Genomic DNA, 18351 nt, shown 5'->3' with positions numbered 1-18351 from the left:
AACAAACCGTACCTTCCTCCTCCCTGTCACAGCCTGGAGCTACTTGCCCATTATGATGGCTAATTTTATGTCAACTTGACACAAGCTAGAGTTATTGCGAGTGGGGGAGCCTTGATTGGGGAAAGTGGCTGTAAGATTCAGCTGTAGAGCATTTTCTTAATTATTGATTAGTGGGGGAGAGGCCAGCCCATTGTGGGTGGTGCTATGCCTGGACTGGTGGTCCTAGGTTCTACAAGAAAGCAGGCTGAGCAAGCCATGATGAACAAGCCAGTAAGTAACACCCCTCCATGGCCTCTGCATCAGCCCCTGCCTCCAGGTTTCTGCCCTCAAGGCTTTTGAGGATGAGCTGTTAAATGAAACTGTGAGTGAAGTAAACCCTTTCTTCTATAAGTTGCTTTTGGTCATGGTGTTTCATCACAACAATAGTAAGCAAGACTATAAAGACTTAGCTTACCTATAGGGTGATGTCATTATACAACAAGGCAGGTCCAGCCTGTCATTGGGTGAGAAGGAAATGTAGGGGGGGGAAAGTCTAGGAAGGGAGAGAAGGAGGAGCAGGGAGGAGGAGGTTCTAGATACAGGTGGTCTTAATTAGAGATAGGTAGATATGATTATTTCTAAGGGTTTCTATGGATCAATCTGTTTTATCTAGGTAGTCACTTTATATGTTTGTCAAATGGTTGTAAGCTTATTGTGTGGATGCATTTTGGGTTGAGAATTTAACATATAAATATGATTGATAAATTATTGATTATTGAGTCATGAATTTACTGGCCTATGGGGAATGTGAGCTAAGTTCCAAGCTGGCATGGAGACAGTTTGGAGAGGTCAGCTCGTGGCCTGCCTGGTTCTGAGAGTACTTAGGGGTAGCATAGAGTTGCTGAGATAAGGGTACCCACAGTGCCATGCAGTCCTAATGGTGCCAGCACTAGGTGGGATAAAAGGTTACCATGTTTTTATTTACCACAACACTCACTTCTCCCCCGACCCCTCCACGCGACACTTTATAAACACATTGATGGTCTGACTGCAGCACTGGTGGGCATCTATCTATCAGAAAGCACACAGCACCTGATCATAACTGTTCTGGGTACGTGTCTGTATATCTGCTGTCACTTCTTTCCCTGGCTGTCCCAGTCAGATTTTCAGACCCAAGGCACCCAGGTCATCTCAACCACTGCTAACAGAAACAAATATATTCTGCTAAGCAACAGCGAGAGAACAGATAACTAGGCTACGACAACATGCAGGGACTGTCTAGGAGGCCAAACATAGAAGAGTTCTCTGAGAAAAGCTCGTGAGAAGACTGCAATGGGTGAGGATGAGCCGTGTGCACATCAGGAGGGGGGAAGACATTCCTGAAGGACCCCCACGGCACAAAACCTTCACAGAAACAGCTCGTTGGCCATGCTCAGAGAAACATAGGAGGCCCGAACACTGGCAGGGAGTAAAAAAATCTCAGACACAGGAAAGATGGTCAGACACACAGACAGCTGCCAAGTGATGCCGAGAAACGCTTTCTAATCTGCAGGCATAAAAAGAAGAAAGTTCAGTATTATGACCCATCACCAAGATGTGCAGAATAGAACAGAGCATCCAAGTCTTTTCTTAGGAGTTTGTGTGTGTGTCCATGAGTGTGTGTACATTCACATGTGCTTACTGGTTGGCAATATAAGCCACCTTTTTTAGCACACAGCTGTGATCCCATCTGGAGCAGCACTGACTTGGAGTTCTGTAAACTTTAATGAATTTATTGAATTGGATTCCCATTATGAACGTGATGATAAGAAGCTAGTGGAAGATGTCCGAGATAATATGCCTCACTTTACATTTGAAAAGGAAGACTCCAGGCACCCTGCCCATAGTCACCATGGACAGGAGCAGAGCTGTGTAAAATGAGACCAGCACTGGATGTAGGGGACAGAAGGTGTTCGTTTGGCTCACAAAATGAGCAGCGCTTCATGAGGACAGCCAGATCCCTGAGGGACGTCCGTCCTCTCCTGGAGTTTTTACAAGTAGCTGGGAAAATAGGAAAGGGCATGTTCCAGAGGAATCTGAAGGCACAGACTCCGGAGAGACAGCTATGAACACAGTGGATCAGTTCAGCACTGTGTGGTGTGACAATGGGTGTCAGGATAGTGGCCTGCAGATGGATGTCAGGAAAGAGTCCGTTTACAGTTCAGAGAAGCAACAAAGTCTGATAGAAGGTCTTTCTGCTGGGTTAAAGAACCTATCAGTCTCTGCAAGCGGTTATAAGACCTATAAAGGAACTAGAAAAAGATTTTTGTGAACACCCATTCGCCGCACACAGATATTGCTGAGTCAGCCTCCCAAGAACCAGGTCCCTCACACCACTGCTACAGGCACAAACCAGAATAAAAGTGAGCAGGAGGCTGAGGGCCTTCAATGTTTCTGTATCAATACTGGAATTGATATCCCATCAGCCCGAGACACTAAGGGCAAGGCACCACACCCCTCAGCAAGCACCATTACAGAGCCTGACCTATGAACCCACAGAGATGCTGAACCGCAGGTGCACAGTTAGCACTTGGACTAGGGAAGACTAGCTGCAACACACTTTCACCATCTTTACAGAAAGTAGATTTCCACAGAAACTTTGATAGCTTTTTCATTCCCAGCTTGGCAATTTCAAGGGCATAATTATTTTCATCTTAGAACTTGCGCTTTTCTTCATGGCCGATTTCTCTGAATTGGTCCAGGATATGAATTAGTGAACTCTTTTAATCCGATGTAAAACCATCTCTGGAATTTTACACAAGAAAGCGTTTGTCCGGCACATTAACATATGAGATGACTCCCCCAAAACAAGGTAATATTGTTATTCTACATTTAATCATCATTTTAAAATTTGTCCCACACGTAAGTTATTAAAATACTGCCCTCGTGAAGAGAAATGGATGTTTTAAAGGGTGCAGGGATAATGACATGGGTGGGGACGTGAGTGTTCATTCCCAAGCTTAGCTCTCAGCTGCAGGCCGATGTGAAATCATTTTAATATTGCCCAGAACTAGAGCAGTGGCCCAGAGGTAGCACCTGCCCTTAGTCTTTTGGCTAAAGTAATGGAGAATTGAGGTGACAATGGAAAATTACATAACATAGTTAATATGCTAAACTTCAAACATGACTCTAATTCAACTAGCATTTCTGAATCCTCAGTTTGGTTTTATACATATATATATATTTAATATATATTAAATTAGTTAAAGTCCAGTAAATGATATGAGTCATTACATTAAAATATTTATCTTCAAATTGCTGCTAGGACACCTAAGTCTGAGCTTTGCAAAAAGGGGCTCCAGAGGTGAGAGATTTCAGCAGGGCCGATCCCCTGAAGGTGAGGGATGACTTCTGGTTGATAATGTGCCCCCAGGAAGCCATATTACCCTCAGTTTGTCATTAAAACTCCTCCTGTAAAATAGAATGAGCAAGTGGATCACAGCAGGGGGCTGTGCCTCAGGAAAGATAAACTCAATCACAACAAACCTCCAGCTGCTGAAAAGTGTTACCCAGGCCCTGCTTTTCCTTTTAGAAACCACACCTCCCTTCCAGCGGATTCTTCAAGCCCTGCTTTTTTACTAGGCAGAAAGACATTCCGAGGACTAGCATAGAAAGAAAACAACTCTATGTGGATTTTCTTAATTACCATGACAGAAATAAAAGCCTTTTTCATCCCCTTCATGTTTTATTGATGAAAACAGCTGGATTTAACATATTTAATTATATCCATAAAAGCACCTCTCTCTCTAATCGCAGCATACCTTTTCAAAGTCGACTGAGCTCTGGCCCACACTTCCCTTAAAACTTCATTAGACGGGACATTTCTTGAGTAGAGATTAGTGATGACAATTACCGAAGCCATTTCTGAATTCCACTCATCCTCCATCCCTAGTGTGCCAAAGTCCATCTTCCCTGTCTCTTATGCCAACCACTTTCCTGGTTGTTAACTGGTCTTTCTGCTATTATTCATTGTACAAATCAGAATAAAAAGAGCTACCTAAACATATACCCCATTATTTTAATCCTGGATTAAAATCACTACAGTTCCTCCACTGACTCCATGACAGGAACCCCTTAGAGATGCACAGAAACGCTTCTTGCCCTGGACTCTGCCTAAGTGCCCAGCTCATTTCTCTCCTCCCCTGGCTGACTGCAGCTCATCAGGGTCACCCGTGTGTCCCTTTTAGCTCAGAGCAGGCCCTTTCCCCCTCCTTCTATCAGCCTACTTTGCTAAGATCTTCCTTTATCTTCCCTCCTGTTCATCATCTGGTAGCAGCTAAACTGATTTTACCTCCTGAAAGCAAAGCACTCTCAGACTACTGAAGAATTGGCATCACTGTCCCTCCATCCTTCCCAGCATCTCTAACATCTGTAATTCCCTTTCAGTAGTGGTTACCAGAGGTATACATACATACATACATACATACATACATACATACATACATATCCTCATTTATATAACTACAGACAGTACACGCTAGAAACCTCTTGTTTTGCTAATAGAAATATCTGCCAATATTGTCTGTGCACAATTAAAATGTAATGCAAACTTCAGGGAATGAATTGTGTGCCTATGGCCAATAGCTATCACATGACCTAAATCCATGTCTTCTTTGTTTGCCATGAGTGGTTTCTATGGTATTTTACTACCTCCTGCATTAGGAGTGGTTTTCCATTCTGTGTTTCTTAGTAAACTGCCTCTCAAACCTAGGCCACTTTGGATTGGGAAGCTTGGATATGTGCAAGCATCTTTAAAATTAACCTATGACAAACCATGTTTCTTAGTTTAAACTGTAGCAAAGCCCTACACCTGCAGGAAAGCTACTCATGATTTTAAAAATATTGCGTAGAAGGATTTGTATGAAGTCTAGCTAGAACTGAGTCTGCTCTGTGATTGTGTAGAAATCGCAAGGTGATGTGGCAAGCCTGCCTCTGATAAAGGAGTCTGACAGATGGCCACACTGTGAAAATGCATCTTACCACACAGATCACGGAGCAAAGACACCAAAATGGTTGTCTGCAGAACCCCCTCAGAAGCACCTCACACCATAAGTAAGACTCTTTCTGGAGCTCTGCCTGAGGGGTGGCTACTGTGTCCCACCCTTTAGGAAGAAGTACTCACAAAGGCTCGGGTTTCACTATGTCCATGAAGACAGAATTCGTAGTTCCCTGGAATTATGCACAAGGGAATAATTGGGGGAACTCGTTGGGGGTAAAAGGTATTTCTGTGGACAAGTTCCATCCTCTTTATAAGATATTGTGGGCCAATCTTCCATAAAGGATGCTGGGAGTTTCATATTAAGGCAGAAGCAAGTTATGGAAGAGATTTTTATCATCCCTATGACTGCCTTGCCATTAAGAAAAGGAACATAATAATTTTATTATCGAGCACACTCTGTGAAAGACCATCAACTTTTAATAGACTTGTAAAAGGGAAGTATAACCTTTTCAATATTCTGCCTCATCGTTGGATGAATCCATATTACCTTCTCACTTCTAACAGACGCCCAAGGGCCTCAGCTATAGTTCTATGGGAGGGAATGACATTCAAATTCTGCCTTTTCCTGACTGGGCAGGTTACCAGGGCTTAGCACTCCAGTCTCCCTGTTACCAAGTCTTCTTACCTGAGAACCCCAAGTCTGCAGACTTTGGTGCTTCTGATTACATTCTGACACTGCAGTTTCCATTTGATGCTAAAAGGGTCAACGTAATCATTCTCTGGTGTTCGTAGCTATTTGTTTACATGGGATCACATATAAGGGCCTTCAGCATCAGCATTGCTGGAGTTTCTATTGCCCAGCTCTTCCTAGAATACAATGTCTCTTTTTATCTCTTATCCTTAGGAGCAGGGTTGGTGTTGGGATTCTGTATACCCCACCCCTCAATTACCTGGCAGTAGCCAGGTATGCTCCGCCCCAGTGACCTGACACTATAAAAGGGGCTACTTGCCTCCTCCTCTCTCTATTGGCCTCTCTTGCCTCCTGGCTCTCTTTCTCTCCTAACCCTACCCCTCCTCTTCCCCTTCCCTTCCCTGCTCTCCCTCCACGTTCTCATGGCTGGCCTCTACTCCTCTATTCCTCTCTCTCTCTTTCTCTCTCTCTCTTTCTCTGCCTTTACCACCCTCTTAACTCTCCCATGACCTAAATAAACTCTATTCTGTACTATACCGTCCTGTGGCTGGTCCCTCAGGGGGAAGGGATTCCCAACATGGGCCCCTCAGAGGCATCTCCCTTGCCTTAAGGCCTCACCACACCTCCATGGGCCATACGCCCCCCACTCTCTTCATCCTTCCCCTAACAGTTGGTATCTTAACTCTGTGGTGTCAGCCTTGCAGGGTGTTTAGGCCGTACCTTTGTTTATATCGCCCCTCTGTTGCAACATGTAATAGAGTCAATGTCTCAGAAGACAAAACAAATAAATTGTTGGGGATAAGGAAAGGGGGACCCTACAGAGGATGTAGCACGTTATGTAGGAGAAACAACCTGGAGGCAAGACTTAAAAAAAGCTGAGCCTGAACCGGCCACTCTCATGAAACCTGTACCTCATCCATTGTAGAATGTGACCATGAAGCCATGAACCACCTGTCAACTTAACTCTGAGAAACTCTCCAGCAAAAGAAGCGGTGACTGTCAATCAATCTCTGTTTCTTAGGAAAAGACCATTTAAAACTTGCTTAGAACCATGTACACACACACACACACACACACACACACACACACACACAGAGGAGGGAGAGAGAGGGAAGGGGAGGGAGACGGGGAGAGGGAGAAGAGGAAAGAGAGAATGACCTACGGCCAGTGTTTCCGGACGCTACAGTGGTAACCTCTGTAGGCACAGTGTGTATCTGTATCTCTTCATCCCACTTCTTAAAACAGTGAGACCTTTACAAACAAAAGTAACTTTGAGACAAATCTGCATTTTTATCAGGAGAATAAGCTAGTTTTACAAAAACATGCAAAAGTATCCTCACCTTATTTTGAGGCTCCCTGAAATAAGCTTTCTCTACTGGACCAAAGCTTTTTCACAACTAAATCTGGAGTCTGAGGGTGGATCTCATTGGTGAAGTGCCTACCTCGCATAGAAAAGGGCCCCAGCACATCAAAAATAAAACTAAATAAATAATGAATGACCAGGGTTTGGGGTAAAGTCACTCCAAAAATCTTGTGAAGATTATAAACTCCAAACCCAGAAAGTCATAGGTTGACGTTTACACCCATCTGACTCCAGAATGACTTTCAAAGGTCCTCAGTTTACCAGAGGAACCATTGCACAATCAGAAAGCTTAGTGCAGGGAACTGTCCCCATATTCATGTAGTTCAGACTTAGCAACATTGGTGAGCATCAGTCATGGGGAATACCATAGGCCGGGAGTGTGCACACAGGTATTTTTTAATGAAAGGTGTCATATCTAAATCATTCAGCAAGACTGCACTGAATCTGAAAGCAAAGAGCCAGAGAAAATGCTTCTCAAGTAACAAAACTATTTAGGGTAATAAGCATTCATCTAGGGAGAATGCCAATGTGGCTGCTTGACACAGAGCTTACAAATAATGACCTCATGAGCCTTGTGGAAAACCCTAGCATGTGCTCTAAGTGCCTGTATCTTTGTATACAACGGAGGTGTGCCTTTGAGAATGAACTATTTCAGGTTTTTTTTTTTTTTTTTTTTTTTTTTTTTGCCTGTTCAGCAGTTTCTACATATGCCAACAAACTGAAATCAGATGAGCCTTACTCTTTAGTAGAAGGATTTTCTAAAATGAGGGATAATTCAACTAAGAGTAAGGCACACACTCCTTTCACACGTCAGGGATAAAAGCAGGTGCCTAAGTCAGCTTATGACACACACACTGGGCCAAGCTCCTGGTTACAGAATGCAACAGTTATCGAAACAACAGAATGTGATCAAAGACACCCTCCCTGGAACAAGCAGACGTGGCGATACAGCATGGAGTGAAACTTTATTTTCTCTAAAAGGCAATTAGTAAATTGCTCACATTTTGTTGCTAAAACGATACATCAGCATGAACAGATGGAATTTTTTCTTAAGATCTGCAAAGTGCAAATATTAGTGCAATCACAGCCCTTGGTTTAACTTCCACCAACTAAAGGCGAGCTACAGACTATGAAGTGCTCTTCCTATAATTAAACACGGAACTAACATGGAATCAAATCCACATTCCTGACACCTCCTGTGTCTTCCCACTTCATTCTAAGTGTGCACACGTTTAAAGTGTGCATGATTAGCTTTCCAGTCCACACCAGAAGGGTCTTCCATGACAGGTAGATGGCACCAAACTGGTTCTCAAGTTCATCCCATCATGTTGCTGCTCTCTCGGTTTTCCACAGCATGCTGTACTCCATAATAAGAAGTCATGTGAGGTGGCCTTGTGTCGGGACAGATGGCGGAAACAGTTGAGAGAGGCGCAGCCAGTTTACAGGCTTTGTGAGAACAAGACATACTTAGAAAAATTCTTAGGGACGTTTAGTCTGGAAAGCAGAATTTAAATGATGCAAAGAGAAGAGAAGAAAATCAAGATGTTTTGCCTTCCTGGTCCCTTAGCAGTGCCTTTGTCTGTCTTATAAACACAATGTCGTCGGTAACCCACACACAAACTGCCGTAGCAGCTGTAAGACTGATTTTCAAACTTATTGATAATAATTATGATAATAAACTATGGAGCTGAACACCTGGCTGTCAACTAACTCAGGAGGTTATTGACTCCTTCAGGCTGAATTGGGGGTGTTTTCATCTACTTGGGGATACAAGGGAGACAATTTTAATCTAATTTTTATAAAATTCGTAAAAACAATCTGAGAAATCTTTCTGAAATTCTCTTCCTGAAAACTTCAAGTGGACCCTTACTCTTCTGAAAGAAGCCACTTTGATTTGTTACATATAATGGCGTGTTTAGTTGCAAATATATAGAAAACCTCAGTGTCGGTTTTGCATAGATTCAAGGTAATAGTGTGATTCAAAGGAGCTAAAGAAAAAAAATGAACTTTCTTTGACTCTTTAAGATGGGTGCACATATAAAACTATAAGAAATAAGTAGCAGTCTGTACTGACTGGGCTTATGTCAACTTGACACACAAAGCAGAGTTAATCAAAAGGAGGGAACCTCGGTGTAGAAGATGCTTCCATAAGATCAGACTGTGAGGCATTTTCTTAATTACTGATTGATGGCGGAGAACCCAGCCCATTGTGAGTGGGGCCATCCCTGGGCTGTGGCTCTGTGTTCTATGAGAAAGCAGGCTGAGCAAGCCATGGGGAGCAAGCCAGTGAGCAGCATCCCTCCATGAACTCTGCATCAGCTCCTGCCTCCAGGTTCCTGCTCAGTGATAAATATCAAGGTGAACTATAAAGTGAATAAACCCTTTCCTCACCGACTTGCTCTGTGGTCATTGTGTGCTGTCACAGTAATAGAAACCCTTGTGAAAACAACTTGGTACCAACATAATTTGTGTTGCCATGACAGAACTGTCCATGTTTTGGGGAGGATGTGGAAAGACTTTGGAACTGTGGACTAGGAAAGCCACTGAGTGTTGAAAGCTCGGTGATATTTCCGTGGGAGCTTGAAAAAGAGCAGTGAAGAAGGAAGCCTAGCTTGTGATGTTTCTGAGCAAAGTTTAAAGGTTCTATGAGGCCTTTTTTTAAATTCTGAATTGAGATTCTGGTTTTCTGATTAGCCAGCGCTCAAGAGTCATCCATAATTAACAAGAGACCAGTGCCACCATTGAAGCAAAGCCCCTGGTTACTGTGACAATTGAAGCTGGTCAGGTAGAGCTAAGAAATTAGCAGTGATCGAGAAGAGACCAGCATCACTGAGGTGAAATCTTCTGGGAACTGCTTTGCAGAAGAGGCCAAGATTGTACTTTTTGCTGGAAGACACACTTGGTAGTGTCAGAGCCACCCGGTGGTACTGAATTTGAAGGCATGAAGAGGTCAGGGAGAGCAGCTGTTGCCTGGCACCATAAGTGGCCATTTGTAAAGGCACAGCTGCAGTGGCATTTGAAGTCCCTGGACTGAAGGAGTCATAGAAAAAGTGTAGAGGATTGGCACCACGAAGCTGCAAAAGGCTACTGCTGAAAGTGCAGTCCCGTTGCGGCAGAAGACTCCAGCCTATTAGAGATGACAGTGCTAGGGTCGGACCTCCAAGAACAGCAGCAATGGTGGAGTAAAGCCCACTGGAGCCTAGAAGACAAGCTCTGTGCTGCAGAGGGTGGAGCTGGACAAGTTACTCAAGCTCCTTGGAGGAGCCCAGAGGGTCATGAGTGAATTCCAGATAATTGGGCACTGGGCTGTTCATTCTGTTGGCGTTGGATCTCGATTGGCTCACCCTGTGATTGTGCCCTTGCTCTTCCCTCTTGAAGAAGGCATCTAGCTTCCTTCTCATTTTGACAGGAGGCCACAGCTAAAAGAACTTTTCAAAGAGATTTTAGACTTTTAGAGAGATTGGATATTTTAAAGAGACTAAGATTTTGATGTGTGTGAATTTTTAAAAACAGTGGGACTTTCAAAGTGATTTGTGTTTTTAAAGTGAGATCTTGGGGGTGAGTAAGCCAGAAAAGATTGTGGCTTAACAGGGATGTGTTCATGTATCAAGGTGCCAAAGGATCACTTGTGCTGACTAGTCCTATATCAACTTTTGTCACACAAACTAGAGTTATCTGAAAGGAATGACCACAATGGAGAAGATATCTCCATAGGATCCAGCTGTAGGGCATTTTCTTAACTAGTGATCAGTGAGGGGAGGGCCCGACCCACTGTGAATGGTGCCATCCCTGGGCTGTGGTGCTGTGTTCTGTAAGAAAGCAAGCTGAGCATGTCATATGAAGTAAGCTAGTATGCAACACTTTTCCTCGATCTCTGTATCAGCTCCTGCCTCCGGGTTCCTGCCTTGTTTCAGTTCCTGTCCTGACCTCCTTCGGTGATCAGCAGCAACCCTTTCCTTTCCAAGTTGCTTTTTGGTCATGGTGTTTCATCAAAACAATACAAACCCTAACTAAGACTAAGGCACTGGGCAGTCTTCCAGTATAATTTTTAAAAAGGCATTTTCTATCAACATAAGCAGAAATTAGTTTGCTTTTTCTTTCAGTGAAGCATGGATTTAAAACATAAAATAAAATTTGTAAGAAGTATCCAGACAGCCTTTAAAGAGCCAAAGCCCTGTGGTTTATGTTTACTGAATATTTGATTCATGTTGGAGAGTTGCTAGTAAACTTTGTGTGATAAATTTCAGATGCAATTGCTTTCTCCTTGAGCACACAGAGAAACTACAGATGATATTTACCAGTATTTTTAAGTGTGTGCTGGCGTTCTGAGGCAGAAACCATCAAACAGGAATGGTAGTTTTCTGACTTTAAGGTGGATTGATCATTCAGAAATCATTTCAATGCACGCTCTCACCTTCTGATATTGCTCACCAGTGGAAATGCCAATTACACAACCTTCATTCCCTTCCTCCCACTGGGAAGGAGGCTTTCTATACAGAGATGTTTGCATTTATAACTCATTTAAATCATCCCTTCCCAGATACTTAATGTTTAATGCTCAGTACTAAAGTCAGACTCACCAGTTTAATGTACAGATCATAAAACACTTGGATCAAGCTTATGTATTTTTCATTCATTCACTCCAAGAGGTGAGCATCTTCTGATGAGCTGTCTGGATAGTAAATGTGTTGACTCATTTTTCCTGTGGCTCAGATTTTCCTGACCAGTCCTGAGTTTGTGCACAATGAGTCCAAAAAAAATTATACCAAAAATATGTGATAATTTAAATTCTGTTCTTTACGATATTGTTATAAGGAATTCATTATGGATTCTTGAGAATTCGGTAGATGACAATGAGCTAAGCCACAGTGAGTCAATGTAGAAACCATATATAAATTAACTCATTCATCATTAATACTGCAAGAAACAAGATGCTCATAATAAAACCATGTTAGCCTTTACTGTGAAAGTACAGCCAATGGTGTTGAAAGCGAACAATCATGATAAGTACGAATAATTTTCTAACCACAATCTCAACTACTTGGACTTTGTTGAAGGAACCACATAGTCAATAAAATTCAAGTGAATCTTAAAGCTACACATCTAGTCCTTGTCAGCACAACCTTAGGATTGCTTGATTCTTGAACAATGATATTTACATTTCAGCTATAGAAATCTGGTCAGGTTGCTGCTTCATAGCCAGAGTGAAATAGTCATCTATGTGTCACAGCTTGAGGCAGATGAACACAGCCTGCTTGTTATAATGCAGTGTCCGATCCATGTCTGGGTGAGGGTCAGAGGATTTTCACTCCAGTGCACAGATGATTGACATCTGTGAGGGAAAGCTCCTTCTCTCATCCAGGATTCATGTGCCAGACAAGTGACAAGCCCACGAAATAGGTGACCCACATCTGAAAGACTGTCTCAAGAAGGGAACTTGTGTTGTTGCTCTTTTGGGTGTTTTGTTTTGTAAGTAAGGTCTTACACTGTCTTATTAAGTAGCTCTCTCTGACTAGGTACTTGCTATGTAGCCTAGGCTAGCCTACAATCATGGGCAATCTTCCTGCCTAAGCCCTTCATGTGCTGGAGCTATAAGCACATTTCATCGTGGCTAGATTGGTTCTTGGCTTTTATAGCACTGTAGAATCATCTCTGTCTATGTTACAAAGACAGGTGACTTTTGAAATCGGTTCACACTCGTAGAGCCAATGTGTAAATACTTAAGCTACGGAAGAATTCTCAAGGCCTGTGTATAGAAGTTAATCGAAAAGCCGTGAGTGAGATGAAGGAATGACCATACCATTTTACCTAGTGGGCCTTAAAGCTGCAGAAGTAGAGCAGTCTAAGGGAGACAACTGAATCTTTCCTCACTCCCCTCGCATGCCTGCAGCCAACCCTGCTCTCCATGAGCGCTGCACAAGTGACAGCCGGCACAAAAATTCAGTAGGTTTCCCCAGAGGAACTTAAATGGTCTCCTGCTAGCACATTAATACTCTTGACAAGAAATCGGGAGATAGTTGAGGACATTGTGTACTTATTAGAAATGTTCTTTACCTCATGTCACTGGCAAGGTCCTTGTACCTTTCTGACTTTCAACTTCTTCTTCTTGGAAGGATGCCTTCCGCTGTTTGGATACTTCTCTTCCACTCAGGGATTTCCAAGGTGTGAATAAAGAAATCATTCCTAGGTATGTGCAGTCTGCAGGCAGGTTAGAGCTGCTCTGTAGCTCGGGGCTGACCTTTCCCTGATGGACAGCACAGGCTCATCTGACAGCCACAAGGAACTACCTCAGCGGGCAATGGTGGAGATAACTTGGCATTTCTCCTGACTCTCCTCTCTAGATGCAAGTATATTCCCCCCTATGTCACCGTCTCTGGCTCCCATTGGGTAGCCAATACTACCAATACTGTCCAGCAAACTACCCCTTTGATCTTGGGTGTGGAGTACATGCAGACTTTGCTTATTTCTTGGTTGATTCAAGGGCACCTGCTTTTGACTTAGTCTGACACAATCCTTTGCTCAACCACTGTTGAGTGCTCATCAGAGTTACGCGCCTCTCCAGAGTTGACTTGCAACTACCCACAGGTCCTCATGACCTCCTTGATGTTATTTAACTGGTACAGCCACGCAGGCTCTGGCTCTCCTCAGCACCAGTCAAACTCTGGTACTAAGTCTTTTGACCATGGGCTTCTGCATCGATATTCCATTTATTGTATCACAGTTTCTTGTGTCTAGGTAGCTGCTCCTAAGCATTTATATTTGCGGACCTACTGCACAGAATTACTCTGTGATGCTGTGTCTTAGTCTCTCTTCTTGTTTCATTTTATTGCTATGATGAGTACCGTGACCAAAATCCACATAGGTGAAGAAACAGCTTATTTCAATTTAAAGGGTTACAGGTCATCATGGAAGGTAGGGAGGAAAAGGGGAAAAGTCAGGGAAAGAACTGAATCATGAACTTGAAATTGAGGCTGGAGGTTCAAGCTGAAGTACTGTACCCAGTACTACCTGCCCAAGTACTACCCACAGAGAGGCTGGCCCTCCTGTATCAATTAACAGGGCAATACCCCCGTAGACATGCCCACAGGTTGTTTGACTGCATGGGAGGAACACAGGTAGATTACACTTTCACCTATCTCAGTTTTCGAATTCAAATTAATCTTCAGTTTTGAAAAAGAATAAGCAATTTTAATATAGACTATATTCCCCCAACAGACTTCCTTGCCCAGGTCTTCCCAAGGACTCCAGGAAAAGCCCAGTCTCAGTGTTAATCTGCAACACACCTGTACATCTGGCTCCACTCTGCCTTTTCAGAGCTGACACATACAAGGTCCTGTCTGGACTACTCACCTCTTCTGGATTCTCAAGCACCAAAGGTTCATAAACAGGAGAACACAGATGCTTGGCTGGCTCAACCTATCCTTCAGCCCAGATGCCCAGAGTAACACTGGAGCTACCATGCCTGTCCTAGGGGCTCTCAGACAGCAGTACCCAGGGCACTGTGGCTCTTCACTGCTGGCTTAAAGCCTGACCCCAACACAAGCCAACCTATGAACTTCCAGTATCAGGTCTCAAGGGATCAAGACATGTCTTCTGACTCTATACAGGCTGGTTAACAAAGCCTGTCTGACAGTTACTCCTTACTCTTAGGGTTTGTTTCTTACTGGTTGTGACCTCTGCAATACACTCCTGAGAGTAATAAACTACCCTTGCCCTGGGGTCAGGATTCCATGCAACCTTTGCAGATGGAAGACAGTTTCACAGTTGTGCAACCAGTGACTTCAGGCTATAGTTGATCCTTAAATATATGCATCTTTTCTTGTTCCTATCTATGTGCAGACAATATTGAGAAAAGGTCTAGGTGGGGTTTATTTCTTCATCCTACAAAGGATGTTAAAATAAGCTTAAAAATTCATTGATATTATTCTAATGCTCTGTTATAGATTCTAAGTAACTGTCCCTTTTATAGGCAACATAATTACAAGTGAATTACAAATGCAGACTTTATGACTCCAATTATACTAGAGGCAGCCATCCATTAAAAATGGATTGAGCACGTGAAATCAGATGTAAGAAAAAAATAAACATGCCACAGGTTTAGAACTTTTAAAATAGAAGATTAGCAATGTCAAATAATTTATGTTTAGCTAACAGTTTTACAAATACACCCAAAACATTTTCTTAAATTTTATCAGAAAAAAATCCATACTACCTCATTTTAAATATATTTATTTATATGTTTGTTTCTCTTCTGTACTTCCTTCTACTCTATGGACATCTTTACAAGTTTTTACAAAGTATGAAAGGGTAGAAAAGAATTTATATTTGAGTCTCGAGTCTATAGAGTAGTTTAAAGAACATTAGATACTCCGATGCCTTTCACTAGAAGGACTGTATTTTGTAAACACCAAACCAAGTTACTAACATAAGCCTGAAGCAAATTGAGACAGCAGGGTCATGGCAGAATTGCTCGGGCAGACAAAACTTAGGAAAACATCACACAAGATGGTGAAGGCCCCTGTGTGCAGCGGGGGTTGGGGGTCAGGACTAAGGTCTCCTGGAAACTCTGAACACTAACCACTTGCTTCTTGCACACAGAAAGAGGGAGTAAGAAACAGAAACGGGTAGGATTGAACTAAGCACTGTTGGCCCCAGAAAACACATTCACGGCAGAGAAGAAGAGATTTTAAAGCAAAGCAATTCTGTCTTTAAGCAAGAATGCCTTGCAGCAGCACAGAGAAGGTTAAAGACAAAGCACTGGATGATTCAGAGTGAATTCAAGTACGAAGGCAGAGTACTACACCAGTGACATGAGTTAGCTACCAGCAGTGTGCAAACACTTTGAGGACACGCTGCCATTTTCAAGGGAAGGCAATGCTGCTGACAGCTACACTAACAAATGTCACAGAAAGAAACTTCCCATCCGGAGGTCTGCAGAGTCCACAAGGGCAAGTCCAACGGAGAAGCTGAAGGAAAGGTATGAGAACGTACTCACAGAGAAGGTAGGTAGTAGGTGCTTGAAAATATTTTAAAATGAAGAGTTAAGTTTCTACGAATTATAAACCTTACATAGGTCGAAGACCAGAGTCATACCATACTGCATTCTTTAGAATCAACCTAGAAGATAAGGACCCATCTGAAATACCTACTTTCTTGTGTGTTGCTCATGTGGTTGTTAAGCCACTGGGGTCCTAGGAGAAGCTCCCTTACGGAAACATCCTTAAGTACTGCAGAGCGTCAATGTCCATGTGACATAAAGGAAATAAAAGTGAGGTAGCATCCCCACCAACGAGCCTTTTTCTCCCATGAAGTCTGCATGGGGACAGGATGACAGTTAAACACACTGGAGAAGGCCTACATGTGAACAAGAAACGCCATCGGACCCATCCTGTTCACAGGAGATCCAGGAAAGAAATGAACTTAAAACCCACATTGAAGAAGATAGCTGTCAGAGGAGCATGTTATGGCCTTGGGTGTGGGGGTGACAGATGGCCTGTGCGGGCTCCTTTGTGTGAGTTTAACTGTTTTCAGCACTTGCTATGGGTGGCTTGTGGCCCATGCCTTACCGCCTCCACTTCAGCAGGGTCGTACCAAACGTTGATGTACGGATGCTGTAATGCGTCGTCCACCGATATCCTCTTCGCTGGGTCAATGACTAACATCTTCGACAACAAATCCCTGGCTTGGCTGGCTGAAATGACAAAGAACAGCGACCCCCTAAGCTTTTCATTCTCGCGAGGGTGGTTATTGTCTGGAGAACAAACTAAAGCAGCCACTGTTGCCCTAATTCATGTCTTTGTATGTCTTCCTATACAAAGACATGAAGCTTTCATTTTTTGCTCTCAAAATCTAAGTTATCACTTAGAGCTCTTTGGGGTTACCCTTTGTGGATGTTTGAGCATAATTTCTCACTAAGAATTACCAATAGCATTTATCAGCCAGGATGTTTGAATTGGTAAAGGAACTTGTGTAGCTCATCTGTAAGGATGCTAGGTGGACGGGATCGGGCACAGCGATCTGCAGAAGCGCACAGTTCAGATGTAGGGGTGGATGTAGGAAATCAATCAGTGTGCTTCTGTGTTCTCATACTAAAGCAAGCCAGCAGAATTTAAGTAAAGTTCAAATTGACTTGCAAACCAGTGAGGCCCTGGTGTCTTCGATGTGTAAAAGCAATCCAAAGAGTGGGTGTGATAAAAAAAAATGACATCATTTAACTACTGAGTTCTGTTGTGACATTCTGTGTTCATTGGGTGTTGAAATTCAGGGGATCATAATTTGATGGAGTCAGGTGGCTAGTGGCTAACGGCACCCCATGCCATGGCTGGTAGTAATAAAGATCTCCATATCACATACAAGGTAGCATGGTGAACTGTGTGGTTGGGGCAGGGCTAGTTATACAAACACGTGCTGACAGTCAGAAAGTATATTTGTTCAATGACACTAATTTTTGAAGTCACATCCATTTCTGAGTTTGAAACATGTTTGTGTGTGTGTGTGTGTGTGTGTGTGTGTGTGTGTTCTCTCACCTGTGTGTACAGGCACACAAGTGTGAAAATCAGAGCACAACTTTGGGTACTGTTCTTCAAGCACTGTGAACCTCTTTTGTTTTGGAACTTCATCTGTTTGACCACTCCAGCTGACCTGCCCGCACCTCCCCAATGCAGAGATGGATCATAAGTGCATGCTCAGTCCTCATCTTCTACTACATGGGTTCTGGGAATCAAACCAAGGGCCCTGTGCTTAAAGACAAGCACTTCAGCACCTCAGCTGAGAACCTTCCCTGAGGTCACATTAGTGTATAGTTTCTAAAGCATATGAGATTTTACATGAAGTGCTTTCTTAACAGGAATAAGTTATACCTCAAACCACCATTATTACTCAAATTATCTGAAAGTTTCAACAGGAGAAATAACTCAGTTTGTTTTAAATACATAGTAAAACTTCTGGTTCAAGGGAGTAAAACCTTAGTTGGCTTAGGGATTTGAAATACTTCTGTTTAATGACAGTGCCCCATCGTAACTGACATCAAAAATTAGAACTGAATGTGCTAATCTACATAATAATGTAACAAGTGGGGACATGTTTAGATATTCACAAATTTAGAGTACCAATGTGTTTTATTCTCCTTTGAAAGACATCGTATGCATTCCACGATGGATTCACATATTCATTTGTAGTATAATAAAAAGTTTATAAGAGAAATATTTATAAGATGTATTTTTACTAAAATATTTTTAAATGGACATCAATTGTTATTAAATGTTCAAATTAAGGTAATTACGTTAATGGTAAGAATTTAGTAATAATATAAGTATATAAGTAACATAAATAAAAGTTAGG

At 42.7% G+C, this 18351-nt stretch overlaps 1 protein-coding gene across 2 annotated transcripts in view; it reads right to left on the bottom strand.

Annotated features, from left to right (window-relative positions):
• Positions 1–18351, bottom strand: part of MAPK10 (mitogen-activated protein kinase 10) — a 139597-nt gene that overhangs the window by 27440 nt on the left and 93806 nt on the right. For both annotated transcript variants that reach the window (XM_080925377.1, XM_080925378.1), the window contains exon 9: positions 16578–16702. In XM_080925377.1, coding sequence (XP_080781503.1) covers positions 16578–16702 — 125 coding nt within the window. The remainder of the gene's footprint in view (positions 1–16577; positions 16703–18351) is intronic.

This window comes from Micromys minutus, assembly GCF_963924665.1.
Source record: "Micromys minutus genome assembly, chromosome: 11".
Taxonomy (NCBI): Eukaryota; Metazoa; Chordata; class Mammalia; order Rodentia; family Muridae; genus Micromys; species Micromys minutus.
Note: the sequence above shows the minus strand (reverse complement) of the source record. Positions and strands in the feature narration are given on the sequence as shown.